The sequence below is a fragment of the Syngnathus typhle genome, linkage group LG9 (genome assembly GCF_033458585.1).
Source record: "Syngnathus typhle isolate RoL2023-S1 ecotype Sweden linkage group LG9, RoL_Styp_1.0, whole genome shotgun sequence".
NCBI classification, from domain to species: domain Eukaryota; kingdom Metazoa; phylum Chordata; class Actinopteri; order Syngnathiformes; family Syngnathidae; genus Syngnathus; species Syngnathus typhle.
The window spans coordinates 13300790-13319072 of NC_083746.1; the positions used below are offsets into that span (position 1 = coordinate 13300790).

Genomic DNA, 18283 nt, shown 5'->3' on the forward strand with positions numbered 1-18283 from the left:
CCATTCCAACTTTCAACTGTTCATCTTTTGCCTACCTATTCCACAACTTCCCACTTACCAAATATTCCAAACTTTCAATTTTGAAATTCACCACAAATTCTCCAAATATTCTACATTTCTCAAGTAATTCAACACGTTTCAACATCGTTCGGCAGCATTCCCCGAAAAAGTTATTCATACATTTCGCCTTCACACGCAATTTCTCCAGAAATTGCAAAATTCTAGTTTAATTCCATATTTAATTAATATATCCACACTGTTTGGTATCCAGTAGTGTGCAGTCTCCAATCAGGTAAATTATTGTGTATTTGCGTAGGTGAGCTGATGATTGTTTGTGCCGACCGACAGGTATGGATGGGTTTTTGTATGTGTATGTGGGATGCATGTCTGGGAGTGCGAGTGTAGTTTCTGGAACAGAGAAGAACAAGTCACCAACGACTCTCAAGGATGATATAAGGCATATTAAATCCAGTGAATGGGCCAAAATAATGTCATATGGTCTGATAATGTAGTGCTAGCTAATACGCACACGAAGGCAGCAAGAGAACTTAATCTTGACTGATAGGATAATTAATTCACATCAGATGGCAACACCACTTATCTCATATGGAGGCACCTGCAGGAAACCCATTCCTTGTAACAGTCATAGTGAAAATTTTGCTTGATGTTTTTTTATTATTATTTTTAGATTGAACAACCCTAATGCCATTATTTATTGATTGCATTCTGCATAATTGACCTTCTCATGGCCCTCAAGTCTTTAAGTATCAGGACATTTAAACGTTGTTGCCTTAATTTACTTATTTGGCATAAGGAAACTAGAATACGTTGAAAAATGTCTCTGTGCAGGTTAAGCGGTGAAAAGGTAAAAGAAGCACTGAATGACTACACAACTGCAACGTCTTTACAGCTGAGGTTGGATGATTATAAGTACTATTTGACTGTCCAAGCATTCTTCAATGGAACCTGGTCTCCAGAGTCTGAAGAAATCTCGTTCACTCCTTTTGAACAAAGTATGTAAGCATGAACATTTTTACATGAAAACTTTTGTTTAATCCCACTTAAAACATGAAGCATATGGTGCACTTATATGGTGATAATGTTTCATTTACCGTAATTTTTGGACTAAAAGTTGCTCCGGAATATAGGTTGCGTTAGCCATAAAATGCACAATAACATGAAAAAAAAAGTTTATATAAGTCGCTCCGGAGTATAAGTCGCATTTCGGGGGGAAATGTATTCGACAAAATCCAACACCAAGAACAATCATTAAATTCTTCAAACTCTTCGTCCTCCGTGTCACTTACAAAAAAAGCCGCTAATGATGCCGGTAGTACGTGGGGCCCTTCGTCATCCCGGGATCGAATCCTTTGTCCTTTATGTAAACAACCGCCGCGCTGCTGACGTCACTCGCTACTGTAATCCTTTGCTACATCGCGGTTCATTTATTACGGCTTCACTTTTTTTTTTTTTAAATTATGAAAATTCGTGAAAAAAAATCACATAAGTCGCTCCTCAGTATAAGTTGCCCCCCCCCCCACCCAAACTGTGAAAAAAAACGCGACTTATAGTCCGTAAAATACCGTAGAAGTTTTTGTGGAAAATAATAACACGACACATTGGCTGTGAGAGTGGGAAGTTCATTTGTTAATGCAAAGGTTCAGTTTATATGCCTTCACAAGTGACATGTAGGCATCTTATCAAATGCACAAGGGCATCATATACGCTAGCAACAGACAGTAATTACGCTTGAGCACGATGGCTTTAATTTAATAGATAATGGCTTTAATTAATTCTCCAAAATTATCACATTTGATTTTGTAATGTGAAGAACCACATAAAAAATGAGGATTTGGCAAAAAATCCCAATTGGGCATCAAGCCCTGCAGTGTGAACGCAACCTATGTTAAATATGTTCTCTTATTTTTCCTAGCTCTGATAGGTCCTCCAAAGGTAATGGTGACTGACTGTGGCAACTGCATTCTTATCAACATATCCCTGCCCAAGGCTGACAAAAGCTCAGGAATACCAAACAATGACATCCTGGCCTTCTACAAAGGAAAGTTCAGGGTCTTGTGGAAGAAATCTAACAAAACTGAGGTAAGGAATTCTACTCACAGATGTTAAAGTACAGTGATCCCTCGCTACATCGTGGTTTATTTATTGCGGTTTCAGTACGTCGCGGATTATTTTTTCCAAATTAAAGAAATTAAAATTCAAAATAAAACTTTGTCTCGAAAGTTGCCCACACGCCAGCAGAAGGCAGGGAGTGCCCACACAATTGTAGTGCGTACACTACACAAATTGTTATAATAATGAGTTCTAAAAACATATTTACAGTGTTGTACTAGGTTAGAAAAAATTGCTATAATAATAGAGTTCTAAAAACATTTACAGTATGTACACTTGTACCTTGTTATAAAAAATAATTCTCATAATAAAAGCTGTTCTAAAAACATATTTACAGTATGGTTGGGGGAGCGAAAACACAAACACAAACTCAATTCCACCGACCCGCCTTCCATTGTAGAAGCAGGGCGTGGAGACTCTGAGGTGGACTCTCCAATCTGGGATTGAAGTCACTAAAAACTCCTCGGGGGCAAGGCCCCGGGGGTGGATGAGATCCGCCCAGAGTTTTTAAAGGCTCTGGATGTTGTGGGGCTGTCATGGCTGACACGCCTCTACAGCATTGCGTGGACATTGGGGACGTTGCCTCTGGATTGGCAGACTGAGGTGGCTGTTCCCCACTTTAAGAAGGGGGACCGGAGGGTGTGTTCCAACTATAGGTGATGGAGAGGAGGGTCCGTCGGGAAGTCGAAGCTCGGATCCAGGAGGAGCAGTGTGGCTTTCGTCCTGTCCGTGGAACAGTGGACCAGCTCTACACCCTCGGCAGGATCCTTGAGGGGGCATGAGAGTTCGCGCAACCAGTCCACGTGTTTTGTGGACTTTTAGAAGGCATTCGACCGTGTCCCTCGGGAAGTTCTGTGGAGGGTGCTTCAGGAGTACGGGGTGCCGAGCCAACTGATAAGGACGGTTTGTCCCTGTATCACCGATGCCAGAGTTTGGTCCGCATTTCCGGTAGTAAGTCTTATTCTGTCCCAGTGAGGGTTGGACTCCACAACGGCTGCCCTTTGTCACCGATTCTGTTCATAACTTTTATGGATAGAATTTCTAGGTCCAGCCGAGGCGTTGAGGGTGTCCGGTTTGGGGGCCTCAGCATCGCGTCTCTGCTTTTTGCAGACGACATGGTGCTGTTGGCTTCTTCAAGCCGTGATCTCCAGTTCTCACTGGGGCGGTTCGCAGCTGAGTGTGAAGCGGTCGGGATGAGGGTCAGCGCCTCCAAATCCGAGGCCATGGTCCTCGGTCGGAAAAGGGTGGAATGCCCTCTCCGGATCAGGGATGAGATCCTGCCCCAAGTGGAGGAGTTCAAGTATCTTGGGGTCTTGTTCACGAGTGAGGGCAGTATGGAGCGCGAGATCGACAGGCGGGTCAGTGCAGCGTCGGCAGTAATGCGGAGACTCTCTACCAGTCCGTAGTGGTGAAGAGAGAGCTGAGCCAAAAGGCAAAACTCTAAATTTACCGGTCGATCTACGCTCCTACCCTCACCTATGGTCACGAGCTTTTGGTCGTGACCGAAAGAACAAGATCCCGGATACAAGCGGCCGAAATGAGTTTCCTCTTCAGGGTGTCCGGGCTCTCCCTTAGAGATAAGGTGAGAAGCTTGGTCATTCGGGAGGGACTCGGAGTAGAGCCGCTGCTCCTCCACGTTGAGAGGAGCCAGATGAGGTGGCTCGGGCATCTTATCAGGATGCCTCCTGGACGCCTCCCTGGGGAGGTGTTTCGGATATGTCCCACCCGTAGGAAACCTCGCAGCCGACCCAGGACGCGCTGGAGAGACTTTGTCTCTCGGCTGGCCTGGGAACGCCTTAGGATCCCCCGAGATGAGCTGGATAAAGTGGCCAGGGAGAGGGGAGTCCCTCCTAAAGCTGCTACCCCCGCGGCCTGACCCCGAATAAGCGTAAGAAGATGGATGGATGGATAGATAGAAAAAGGAGCGAAGGAATGCCGGCAGAGTAGGACAACGAGGCAAGCTGACGAGCCGGTCACCAACCGCATGTTGTGCATCATTGATGCAGACGGGCAAAGTAGCAAGCTCGTGGTTGGGGAGAGGCAGATGGTTGAGCCAAAGTCCAGAGTCCAGAGCAGATCATAAAAACAGGCTTTCGCTACACAGCGAAACAGGAAAAAGTCATCACGCTACACAGCAGATCAGGCAAATAGAAATCAGGTATCATGGCAGAAACAGATGGCAGGCATACGTGTATCAAGGCAGACGAACCCCTGCAGACTGACAGACTTGCTGGCTTTAAATACACACCCTATCAGCCAGTATCACGGGCACAGGTGGCAGTGAATAGCACTGACTTGCGCCCGCAGTTCCTCATTGGATATGCGCAGCCACGTCAGCCGGCTAGGATTGTGAGAGCAAAGCAAAGCCGTGAGATGTTTGCGGCAGTTTGTGACTTTGTGAGTTTTAGACCTAAAGACTAGGGGTGTACGTAAATCGCGGGTTTTGTCACGATACAATATAATATCGATACAAAGAACTACGATACGATATTTGTCGATATCTTAAAGCCTGCTGCGATTCATTCACGATATATCGCGATATAGTGCTCTACGATCGATTTTTTTTTTTTTTTTACGGTTTTTTTCCGTGTATAGTGCGCAAAATTTAACTAATTTATTGTCCTAAAATCTGGGGTGCGTACTATACATGGGTACAAAAAAAAAAAATTTAAATTTCTTTTTTTTTTTATTTTTTATTTTTGTTTGTTTTTTTAAAGAAAGTCATGGTACAACAAAACCAACAATAGGACTGACCGACAAAGTCGTGGAACAAAAAGACAGGGTGACATTACCAAAGACAGGAACAGAATGACAGTAACACATGCAATGATCCAACGGTGAGCGAGGGGCAGACAGGACTTAAATACAAAACACGTTACATCGATTGAGGTGACACAGGAAGAGAGGGGAGACGCGAACAGAAACTATGGCAACCTAGACACATAGCAAAACTGGGGACGAGACATGACAAATCTCCCCCGAAATAAAACTCACCTTTCTTCTTCTTTGTTGTCAATCGCGCATCGCATTCAGCCATCCTGCCCAACACACTTAGTCAAAAAAATCCACAATTGACGACACATCGTTTGATGCGATGGTGCAATCCTTGATGGTGTGTTATTGTCAAATATTGTTTGTTTTTAATCTCCATCGCGGACCGGACGTCATACGGAGGCCGCTATTACAGATGCGGAGAACGTATGCGCAAGACACGTCAGCTACATTAAGAGCGAGATATGTTTTCTTCCTATTAGTTTCAATTCACAGTTTAATTAGCAGTTTCAATCAGCAAATAAGAAAATGCGTATTACAGGTAATATTTTATTTCACAACACTTTGCCTTGTTCCTTTCGTCTCTGCTGTTCATTTCAAACACGCTCCATACGACCGCAATGCTCTTGTATCAGACGCTCGCTCGATCACCTGCTAGTTTGCTGTCTGTCACAATGTACCCTACACAAATCCGAAACATTTGTTGCGGCTCCGAGTCACGACGAGGGGCAAGTTTTGGTTTCCAAGGGTGTTTTTATTCCTCTTCAACGTCTCTCCCATACAGAGCCGCCTCTTTCCCGTGCGCGCACGGAGCGTAGTGGTGCGTTTACGGGCAGTCGGAGAAATCAACGCCAACAAAAAAAATTACATCCAGCCTAGTTAAGACCATACCAAAGACTATAAAAATGGGACCCATTGCCTCCCTGCGTGTGTGACGATCATTGGGACTTAAAAAAAAAAAAAAAAAATTTAAAAAATTCATAAAAATTGGGTGCGTATTATACATGGGTACAAGCTTTTTTCCAGCATCAACATGCCATTATTAGGGTGTGTACTATACATGGGGGTGCACTATACACGGAAAAAAACGGTAATAAAAAATATAGAACAATATCCTGATTTATAACAATTCATACGCAAAATCAACAAGCTAAGTGCTTATTTTAATACTGAACTTTGATGTCGTGTTTTTTCTTTAAATGTGCGGCGAGATTTGTGCTCCTTGGATATTTGATCACCGCATGGCAAGATTTACAAACTGCACGTGTCTTGTCTGTTGAGCCATCTTTTCTTTGGAATCCAAAGTGCTTCTAAACGAATGACTTGAAGCCTAAAGGGGAGCAATATTCCTCGTCTTTTTAGACACTAGCCATAGCACCAGCCCAGGAGCCGCGTACTAGTTGTCGACTCCCCTTTCACGTGCCTGCTCTGCTCACAACACAACGCCGGGCGCACTGCTCCCGGAAAGAGGAAGAAAGCAACAATGAACTGGATTTCAAAATAAAGTCGCGTCTAATGTCCGAGGTCAAACACGGCGATATAAATCGATGTTTACGTTTAGCATCATCCCAATAAATCGTAGAGCATTAGATCGATTAATCGATGTGTATCGATTAGTGGTGTAACGATACATCGATACACATCGATTAATCGATATAATGCTCTACGATTTATTGGCATCGATGCTAAAGGTAAACATCGATTTATATCGCCGTGTTTGACCTCGGACATTAGACGCGACTTTATTTTGAAATCCAGTTCATTGTTGCTTGCTTCCTCTTTCCGGGAGCAGTGCGCGGCGTTGTTGTGTTGTGAGCAGAGCACGCACGTGAAAGGGGAGGCGACAACTAGTACGCGGCTCCTGGGCTGGTGCTATGGCTAGTGTCCAAAAAAGACGAGGAAATTTGCTCCCCTTTAGGCTTCAAGTCATTCGTTTGGAAGCACTTTGGATTCCAAAGAAAAGATGGCTCAACTGACAAGACACGTGCAGTTTGTAAATCCTGCCATGCGGTGATCAAATATTCAGGGAGCACAAATCTCGCCGCACAGTTAAAGAAAAAACACGACATCAAAGTTCAGTGTTAAAGTAAGTAATTTGTATACTACAATACTCTTGTAATTTCCTAAATAAAGAGTTTGCAGTACCTTGTTGATTTTGCGTATGAATTGTTATAAATCAGGATATTGTTCTATATTTTTTTATTTAAAAAAAAAAAAAAAATCGATCGTAGAGCACTATATCGCGATATATCGTGAATGAATCGCAGCAGGCTTTAAGATATCGGCAAATATCGTATCGTAGTTCTTTATATCGATATTATATCGTATCGTGACAAAACCCGCGATTTACACCCCTAGTATCGATGTATCGTTACACCCCTAGTTTCAAGTGCTTATTCATTTTAGTTTTGATTATTATAACTGACAACTTATGAAAACACCAAATTCAGCATCTCCGAAAGTTTGAATAATTTGAAAAGGTTCAATATAGAGGCCACCTGGTGCCACAATAATCCGCTGAATAACTCAAAACACCTGTAAAGGCCTTTAAATGGTCTCTCAGGCTTCGTCTCAGAAATACATCAGTCTGTGTGCAGGACATGAATATAATGTACAAGTTTCACTTTTGAATCCAATTACTGAATTAATTCAACTTTTTGACACTATTCTAATTTACTGTCCAGCACCTGTATAGTCAGTGCAGTCCTCTCGAAGTAACCCACGTGCGGAACAGGCTGGTGTGTTTGTATCAATTGTCAGTGAAAGGGGCATTGATAAAATTCCCAACGCTGTATTTCTGCATTCACTTATTTTACCTCTGATTTGCAGGTTTGCAAAACTGAAGCCAGTAGTGTTAAAATTGACAACTTGGAGACGGGCAAAGAGTACTGTGTTCAGATTCAAACTGAAATTACCATGAATAATAATACTAAGCCATCAACCTGGGTATGCACCTTCTCAAGTACGACTGCAGATTTGATCAGAGGTAAGGTGAACAGTAAAAGCTACCACAGTTTGTAAATTGTGACTTTTTCTGACAGAGTGGAGCCTCCAGTCATGCACATAAAGGCTGAATAATTTTGGAAACTGAAAGAAAACAAAAGGGGGAAATTATGCCTCAGTTGTCAAATAAGGTCAAACTTGGCCTGTGTCTGATGGCGTCTGCTTCAGCATATTTTATTAAACTTCAGCTCAATGAGAATGTCGTTCATGAAACTCACAAAACCAACAAAAATACAGTGCAGCAAAAGCTTGGAGCACAGCATGCAGCGCTTGTTTGCTGACGTGTGTGACTTTTTTTCCTTTTGAACTTCATTTACCAAGCACACTTCACCAATTTCAAGGTAGAATTCAAATCTTCTCTTTTCTGTACCCAACTGATTAGTCATGCAATTTTGTAATGTTCTAGAATCCCAAATCTTTATTTGGGGACCCTTTACCAGATATGAGCTTAAAATTATTTCAATTAGCTTTATAATGTCTTCTGAATGCTAGCCGTAGATTCTTTTTTTCAGACAAATAAAAGAATTCTTACTGTTTTTTTCCATGTATAATACGCAAAATTTAACTAATTTATTGTCCTAAAATCCGGGGTGCGCATTATGCATGGGTACAACAATTTTTGGAGAAAATCTCCCTCGAAATAAAACTTGAAATCACACCTTTCTTCTTGTTTGTTGTCAATCGCGCATCGCATTCAGCCATCCTGCCCAACACACTTAATCAGTAAAATTCATAATTGACGACACATCGTTTGATGCGATGGTGCAATCCTTGATGGTGTGTTATCGTCAAATATTGTTTGTTTTCTAATCTCCATCGCAAACCAGATACCATACGGCAGCCATTACAGATGCGCAGAACGGATGCGCAAGACACATCAGCTATAGGGGTGTAACGATACATCGATACACATCGATTAATCGATATAATGCTCTACGATTTATTGGCATCGATGTTAAAGGTAAACATCGATTTATATCGCCGTGTTTGACCTCGGACATTAGACGCGACTTTATTTTGAAATCCAGTTCATTGTTGCTTGCTTCCTCTCTCCGGGAGCAGTGCGCCCGGCGTTGTTGTGTTGTGAGCAGAGCACGCGCGTGAAAGGGGAGGCGACAACTAGTACGCGGCTCCTGGGCTGGTGCTATGGCTAGTGTCCAAAGAGACGAGGAAATTTGCTCCCCTTTAGGCTTCAAGTCATTCGTTTGGAAGCACTATGGATTCCAAAGAAAAGATGGCTCAACGGACAAGACACGTGCAGTTTGTAAATCCTGCCATGCGGTGATCAAATATTCAGGGAGCACAAATCTCGCCGCACATTTAAAGAAAAAACACGACATCAAAGTTCAGTGTTAAAATAAGCACTTTGTATACTACAATACTCTTGTAATTTCCTAAATAAAGAGTTTGCAGTACCTTGTTGATTTTGCGTATGAATTGTTATAAATCAGAATATTGTTCTATATTTTTTATTAAAAAAAAAAAATCGATCGTAGAGCACTATATCGCGATATATCGTGAATGAATCGCAGCAGGCTTTAAGATATCGGCAAATATCGTATCGTAGTTCTTTATATCGATATTATATCGTATCGTGAAAAAACCCGCGATTTACACCCCTAATCAGCTATATAAAGAACGAGAGTTCAGTTTTCTTCTAATTAGTTTCAATTCACAGTTTAATTAGCTGTTTCAATCAGCAAATAACAAAATGCGTATCACAGGTAATATTTTATGTCACAACACTTTGCCTTGTTCCTTTCTTCTCCGCTGTTCACTTCAAACACGCTCCATACAAACACAATGCTCTTGTATCAGACGCTTGCTCGATCACCTGCTCGTTTACGGTCACAATGTACCCTACACAAATCCGAAACATTTGTTGCGGCTCCGAGTCACGACGAGGGGCAAGTTTTGGTTTCCAAGGGTGTTTTTATTCCTCTTCAACTTCTCTCCCATACAGAGCCGCCTTTTTCACATGCGCAGTGATACTGACCGGCAGAATAACATCCGGTTGTTCCCAAAGATGTTTTTTTTTCTGAAATAATTTTACGTTTACGGACTTAAGTAGGAGTAAAAATTTGGGTGCGTATTATACATGGGTACAGGCTTTTTTCCAGCATCGACATGCCATTTTTAGGGTGCGTATTATACATGGGGGCGTGTTATACATGAAAAAAAAAAGTAGTTGTTTACCTGCTGCTGACAGTTTCGACTGCGCATTCCAGTCATCCTCAGAGCCGTCATCCGATGTGTTGGTCATTTATTCATCGGCCGGCTCGGCAGACCTGTCAAAGTCCGCCGGATATATGGTACACCTAAAATACATAAAAAAAGACATCCCGTTACGCCCAATAGTTGGCAGCATTGGATCGTTCACATATAATCTATCAAAAGTACTCGTTGACATACTCAAACCCCTCCTTGGCACAACAGAACACCACTGTAAAAATTCAAAACAACTGGCACATGAACTTAATAATATAACAGTGCAAAAAGATGAAATCCTCATTTCCCAAAATGTAGTTTCATTATTCACAAAAAACCCTGTTGACATCACATTACACATTGTACAAGAAGGCCTTAAGGAAGACCGGACCCTCAAAAAACGCGCAAACCTGACAGTTAGTGAAATCACCACATTACTTAATTTTGTAGCCAAATCCACAGTCATTTTAAAAACAATATACACACGGACAGAAGGATTCGCAATGCTATGTGAACTATCCGAGCAGTTTTTTCATGGAGGACCTAGAAACCAAAGCCATCAACACAGCACCCACTCTCTGCAAACCCACACTCTGGAAAAGATATGTTGATGACATCCTGGAAAAAATTAAATCTGGACACACACAAGAACTCACTAACCATCTGAACACCATGTCATCATCATCATCGGCGGTCACTCGTAGTTGAGTATGACGGTCCTCCTTCTTCGTCTTTGTGGGTCTTCAGGTGGTTGAAGAGGCCGATCCTGGACCCGATAACTCTGGTGCAGTGTGGACAGGGGGATGTAATGGTGGTAGGTTTGGGTTGGGCCTCCTTTCTGCGTCTGCGTTTGACTTGAGCGGCATGGTGGAGGTCAACGTTATATTGAGCGGCGCCGTCACGGACAAGGTTTCTCCACGCCGTCCTGTCTGCGGCCTTGTCTTCCCAAGTTTTAAGGTTTATGTGACACTTCTTCAGGTTTGCTTTTATGTTGTCCTTGAACCTCTTCTTCTGACCTCCCGGGGCCCGCTTTCCTTCAGCGAGCTGGGAATAAAGAACTTGTTTTGGGAGGCGAGAGTCAGGCATGCGGATTACATGGCCAATCCATCTCAGTTGGTTTTGGGCAATGGTGGCAGTGATGGTAGGCAAGCCAGCCTCCACCAGGACGCTGGTGTTGGTGCGTCGGTGTTTCCAGCTGATCCTGAGGATTTTCCGGAGGCATCTCTGATGGTAGGTCTCCAGTGCCCTTAAGTGCCTGCTGTATGTGGTCCAGGCTTCTGACCCATACAGAAGGGTGGGGAGGACCATAGCTTTGTAGAGCAGGATTTTGGTCTTTGGTTGGAGGTCACGATTCTCGAAGACTCTCTTCCGTAGCCTTGAGAAAGCCCCACTGGCACAGCTGAGGCGATGGTCAATTTCATCATCAATGGTGGCTTTAGATGACAGGAGGCTGCCAAGATAGGGGAAGTGGTCAACCTTTTCCAATCGGATGTTATCAATAGAGATGTTTAGTGGGCGGACAAGCAAACTGCAGTTTGGTAGTGGTTGGTGGAGGATTTGGGTCTTTTTTATATATATGGCTAGACCAAGCTGTTTGTATGCCTTCGCAAAGGCAGACAAAATACTCTGTAGTTCTTCTTCCGACAGGGCTACAAGGGCATTGTCGTCCGCATACTGCAGCTCCATGATGGATATGGTGGTGGGTTGACCTTTAGCCCTGAGTCGGTTGATGTTGAGAAGTTGACCGTCAGTTCTGTACATGATTTTGACTCCGTGGGGCAGATGCTTGCTTGTATGGCGGAGGATAGCAGCAAAGATGGAAAATAGTGTTGGAGCGATGACGCATCCCTGTTTGACACCTGTGTCAACCCTGAAGGGTTCCGTCTCGTCTCCACTGCCGCTGAGCACTGTGGCTGACATGTTATCATGCAGTAGTCTCAGTACTCTGATGTATTTGTCTGGGCAGCCAATCTTGGATAGAACCAGCCAAAGAGCCTGACGGTTAACTGAATCGAATGCTTTGGTGAGGTCTATGAAGGCCATGTATAGTGGTTGATTTTGTTCCCGGCATTTTTCTTGCAGTTGTCGAGCAATGGCGAAATCCACTCTGAGACTCAGGAAGGATGGTTTCTGACTGGGGGGTGAGTCTGTTGGCCAGAACCCGAGTGAGGGCTTTTTCTATGGTGGAGAGGAGAGAAATGCGACGCTAATTCCCGCAGTTTGCCTTGTCTCCTTTCTTGAAAACGGAGACGATTAAGGCATCTCTGAGCTGCGCAGGGATTTCCTCTTCTTCCCAGATCTTAAGAAGCAGGGCATGGATGTGCCTGAAAAGGTCGGGTCCGCCTTTCTTCAAGACCTCTGCTGGAATTCCATCGGGCCCAGCAGCCTTGTTGTTCCTCATCTTCCCAATGGCATCCTGCAGCTCGTTCAGGCTGGGTGGCTCTCCCATGTTTTCAGCTGTGGGCTGTTGTGGTAGTTGATCAAGAGCCTCCATCTCGGGTATAGTGTCCCTGTTTAAGAGGTCCTCGTAGTGTTCTTTCCACCTGTTTGCAATTGCCTCCTTGACCTTCGGCAGCAGGCCATCCTTTGAGCGAAGCGGGGTTAGGCAGCGGTGGCTGGGACCATACACCGCTCTTGTAGCATCAAAGCCTCTCGTGTCTCCAGAGTCAGCAAGCTGCTCGATCTCCCGAGCCTTCTTTGTCCACCATTGGTTCTTCAGTTTCCTAACCTGTGTTTGGACGGCTGCCTTCACTTTGGCGTGGGCTCCTCTTTTCACCTTGCAGTGGATGTCATTTTGCCACGTGATGAAAGCTTGCCGCTTGTTTTTAATTAGCTGCTGGAGCTCAGTGTCATTCTCGTCAAACCAGTCTTGATGCGTCTGCTTTTTGTGCCCGGGTATTTTTTTGCAGGTGTTCATTATGGTAGTCGAAAGTGTGCTCCAGTGTGTTTCAGTATCCTCTGGGTAGTGGTTGGGCAGCGATGCACTAAGAGCCTCCTGCAGCTGTTGTTGGTAGGCGTTGTCATTCAACAGCTCGATGTTTATTCTTGGCCGGCATTGTCTTTTCTGCATCCGTTTTTTCCGCATTAGGCGGATGGACATGATTGAGCGCATGAGGCGATGGTCGGTCCAGCAGTCGTCTGCACTGGTCATTGCTCTGGTGTTTAGGACATCGCGGCGGTCTTTAGAGCGGACAATGACATAGTCGATGAGATGCCACAGTTTGGAGCGAGGATGCATCCAAGATGTTTTGAACGGAAAAGTGTGTTGGGGATGACCAGGTTGTGTTCTGAGCACTTGGTTAGTAGTAATGTGCTATTAGAGTTTGTGTTTCCAACCCATTCTCTTCCCAGCGTACCCCTCCATAGGTGGTGGTTTCGTCCCACTCTGGCGTTGAAGTCTCCAAGCAGGATTAGCTTATCCTCCTTGGGGACTTCCGATAGGACTTTGTCTAGGTCAGCGTAGAAGGCCTCCTTAACTTCGTCCTGTGCAGCAAGTGTTGGTGCATAGGCACTAATGACCGTGGCCATCTGATTGTTGGCAAGCATCAGGCGTATGGTCATTAGGTGCTCGTTAATGCCCACAGGGAGTTCATGGAGGTGGTTGAGGCGGTTCTTTATTGCAAAACCCTCACCATGGATTCTTGGCTGAGTTGCAGGTTTTCCTTTTCAAAAGAAAGTATATCCACCTTTTTCCTCCTTCAGCTGCCCTTTATCTTCTAGTCTGGTCTCTGAGAGTGCTGCGGTGTCGATCTGGAACTTCCTTAGCTCTCTGGAGATGATGGCAGTTTGCCTTTCAGGTCGATCACTGGCTTGGTTGTCCGTTAGGGTCCGCACGTTCCAGGCTCCAATGTGTCCATGTTTTTGTTTCTGACCGCGTGATGGTGATCCCTCTGGATGCGGTATTCCAGACCGGAATTTGTGAGGCAGGCTATGTTTAGGGTACCTTTTCTAACCCCCTCCCCTAAATGGGGTGAGCAGAGTTGATCCTAAATAGGGCTGCTTAGTCATGGGTGCAGTTGCTGAGAAGCTCTTCTGCCTCCGTCCAAGAACTTAACGACTGAATCTAACACCCACCGCCTGTGTGCCAGGTTGTGGCTAGGGGCTGCCAGACCTCACTGTCCTGCCCCCATTACCACTTCCTGATCGCCACAGGACTGTGTTGTACAGGATGTAGAATGGAATACGTTCACTACGAACACCATGTACAACCCCGGCAACATACAATTCTCACACACAAGGAAATAAACCGGACGATATCTTTCCTGGACATGAACATCAACCACAAAGATGACGGCAGCATCAAGATTACAGTAGACAGAAAACCTACTCAAACGGACCAATACCTCCTCTGGACATCAGAACACCCTACAGCACACAAACTATCAGTAGTCAGAACATTATACGACCGGACCACCAGCATAACTGAAGAGAAAGACAGACAGGAAGAGGAAAGACACATTGAACAAGCTCTCACACTGTCAATATCCAAGATGGGCCAGAAACAAAGGAAAACAACAAGTCAAAAATAAAAAGGACAATACAAGGAAAAGGAATACAAAACGTACACAAGAGACGGAGAAACCATCAGACATCATAATTTTACCAAACATCCGAGGGATAACGGAACCAATACAACGAGCAATGAAGAGACATCACATCAACACAGCCATCAAACATTACACCAAACTCCAACAACTACTCGTGCATCCCAAAGATAAAATAACACCGGAACAAAAGTGCAAGACTATCTACGAGATACCGTGGAAGTTATGCAACAAAACATACATTGAGGAAAGAGGCAGGTCATTCAGCATAAGGAAAAGGGAACATCAAAAAGAACGCGAAAAGGAGACAGTGGGGCAATTCACAAGGTCACTTAGAGAAACGGCAGAACAAGAAAACCTCAAATCAGCCATCACAGATCACTGCAAGAAAAACAATCACCATGGACTGGGACGGGCGAAAACCATAACAGAATCCAACAAATTTAAGCGGTGGACCAAAGAGGCCATCGAAATCAAGAAGTGGGCTAGCAGGACCATCAACAGGCACGAGGGAGCGTACACCCTATCACACACCTGAGACTCCCTTCTCCAAGGACCACCGGGGTCGGACGGGCCGGCTCGGCGGACTTTGACAGATCGGCCGATGAATAAATGACGCGTCGGATGACGGCTCTGAGAAAGACTAGATTGCGCAGTCAAAACTGTCAGCAGGTAACTAAAAATTTGTTCATTTGTCTGAAGAAAAGAATCTACGGATATGTTCTTAAAATGTTATTATTAGATTAATGAATTACAAATCCTATAATTTGATTATTTTATTATGTATATTTTGTTATTGCACTCATATTTTACTTTCTACAATATTTGATCATGGTTTTCCCTATGTTTTCTGATCTTGTCTGATACCCACAGTGGTGCTGACAATTTACTGCCAGTCGTGACCTGCTACAGTAACATACAAGCAGTGTCAGTGTTTGAGCAAGGCCACCAATATGCTTGACTTTTTACAACTGTCACAATGGTAAAGGTATTTGGTGGGGGCTTTTGTAGTATATTGTCAAATACCCATATGTAACAAAATATACTTTTGAAAGTGGGAGACAAAATAACTGCCCAAACATAGTGTTCCACCAAAATGTTCAAAATCCATGCTCAATTTTACAAGGTGTAAAACTTGGCCTTTGTTTTGAATTAATCATTCGTCATATACAATTGTTGCTTGCTTCTTCCTTCAGACTCTTTTCTTTATCTAATAGATTGACATTCTAGAGGCAGTTGAAGGAACAAACATTTTATTTTGCGTCTGTGTGCATGTGTGTTTATTTCCACAGTACCTGTTCCCGGCACATTGATAGGTCTTGGGATTTTTTGCATTGGTGCCTTGATGACATTGACATATTGTCTGTACCACAATGGATTCGCTTCTAAATTTCAAGCAACTCTTCCAAGAGCACTAATTGTAAGTAAAGAAAAGTGTTTTGATAAAATGGATAAAAATGAATTAAAACGTTTGCATTGCATTAGGAATTAAAATTGTTTAAAACTGTTAAGTATAATATACAATTCTAGAGGCTGTCAGGAGTAATACAAGTTTTGCAATCATTATTACATTAATATAACATCCATCCCGTGTTCACCACCGCAGGGAGAAACCTATCCCACTTGACATTTTTCATTAACTAGTCAAGTCAAGTTTATTTGTATAGCCCTAAATCACAAACTGTCTCAAAGGGCTTCACATAGACAAAAATTGACAATTATTCTCAAAGCATCCCCTGATCTTAAGCTCCCAAAAGAGCAAGGAAAAACTAAAAAAAAAACCTGCCAGGGGAAAATGAGAAACCTTGAGAAGGGACCACAGATGGAAGGATCTCCCTTTCAGGATCACCAGGTTGAAATGTATGCAGAGAGAGCACAAATCAGGGCTGTGGACTCGGTTCAGACTCGGGGATTCGGACTCGGTCAGACGCGGTCATTTTTGCCGGACTTGGACTCGGACTCAGTGCTGATTTTGACCGAGTCTACCGAGTCCGACAATAAAAAAGAGGCAAGACGCAGCCAAAGAGTGTCAGGTTACAGTCAGCACGATAGGAGTTGGAAGAAGCAGTAAAAACTCCACCAAACGCGTCGTAATGACCCGTGATATATGTTATATTCTTACTATTTTCCAGGTTCTTAGATAGCAAGAATAGATCGGACAATGACGTGAATGATAACTGCTTTATTCCTTACTCACAGTGCGTTCACAGGGCGTACCACAACAACACAGAATGCCCATCCCACTTCCGGGGTTTTTCTACTACGGAATTTGAGTTAGCCCAAAATACACAACGTCTCTTCCCCTCTTACGATGAACGTGCTATATGCATGAACAACATAATCTTATGCACCTATAACTTGACATCTTCAAGATCTATCAATAACTACCATTAAACAATTATCATATATGGTCCAGACAATTATGACAATAATATTCCCATGAAACCTTAACTTTGGGTGAGGGTGGACTACCTCGAATTATAGCGAAAATACGATGTCGTACGGCGTCAGCACTATGTTGTTTTCAATAAAAACATGAAGACCTCACGTTTGCTTCAGTCAATTTTAATTTTTATAAAATTAGAAAAAACTCGGACTCATGGTTAAGAGGCCGCACTCGGACTCGGTGCAAAAATCCGACCGAGTCCACAGCCCTGGCACAAATAATACATAATATGAAAATCAATGAAAAAAAGTGGATTTCCAAGTCAGAGCGAAGGGCTGCCGGAGGAGCCCTCTATTATCCTGGCAGTGTCTTCAAGGAGGTTGAGCTGCAGTTCCCCCATCCTGAATTGGCCCACGAGAATCCAGATAGCCGCTATCAGCTTGGGTAGAGCCGAATCGGCCACTACAGGTTAATTAAAGGCTATATCATAGAAATGTGTCTTTAAACGTGTCTTAAATGTTTCTACTGAGGTAGCAGGTCTAATATCCATTGGTAGGGCATTCCAAAGCTCTGGAGCCCGAATAGAAAATGCTCTAGACCCTGCAGACATTTTCTTGGCCTTCGGTGTCGCTAAAAGAGTAGCGTTTTGCGAACGAAGGTTACGAGACGGAACATGAGGAACAACTAGGTCGACAAGATATGAAGGCGCTAAGCCATGCAGTGATTTATAGGTTAATAGAAGAACCTTGAAGTCACATCTTAAATGGACCGGGAGCCAGTGTAAGTTGGCTAATATTGGGGTAATGTGATCAAATTTTCTTGTCCGTGAGAGCAGCCTTGCAGCAGCATTTTTGTACTAACTGTAGACCTTTGATGAGGGACTTAGGAAGACCAGAGAATAATACATTACAGTAGTCCAGGCGCGACGTGACGAACGCCTGTATAATAGTTTCCGCATCACCGCTCGAGAGGATCGGACAAATCTTTGCAATATTACGAAGGTGAAAAAACGCAATTCTGGTTTCATTAAGTTCGTCAAGTTTTCAAGATGGCGGCGCGTGCACACGCAGCAACCTCTCTCTGTCCCGCTCGTGAGGTGTTTTGTTCGTTTAATGAGTGTTTGTCCGAAGGTTTTGTGTGTTCGTCTTGTCGTACTGAGTCGTGCTACAAGTACAGCAGGCAGGTTCTGCTCGACATCGGCGAAAGCGAGTTTTGTGGCGTTCTGGACTTTGAAGCGGGC

The 18283-nt window shown here is 43.8% G+C and overlaps 1 protein-coding gene across 19 annotated transcripts in view; it reads left to right on the forward strand.

Moving 5' to 3' along the window:
- The window catches only part of LOC133160251 (interferon alpha/beta receptor 2-like), a 59555-nt gene that overhangs the window by 23596 nt on the left and 17676 nt on the right, over positions 1–18283 (forward strand). For 11 of the 19 annotated variants that reach the window (XR_009715837.1, XR_009715836.1, XR_009715841.1 and 8 more), the window contains 4 exons: positions 850–1013; positions 1934–2100; positions 7732–7888; positions 15950–16077. Coding sequence is in view for 4 of the 19 variants with exons in the window: in XM_061287941.1 (XP_061143925.1) it covers positions 850–1013; positions 1934–2100; positions 7732–7888; positions 15950–16077 (616 nt within the window). In the remaining 15 variants the exon portion in view is untranslated. Of the gene's footprint in view, positions 1–849; positions 1018–1933; positions 2101–7731; positions 7889–7943; positions 8564–15949; positions 16078–18283 lie in introns of those variants that run through there. The other 8 variants (XR_009715846.1, XR_009715847.1, XM_061287943.1 and 5 more) reach the window with 5 other exon arrangements.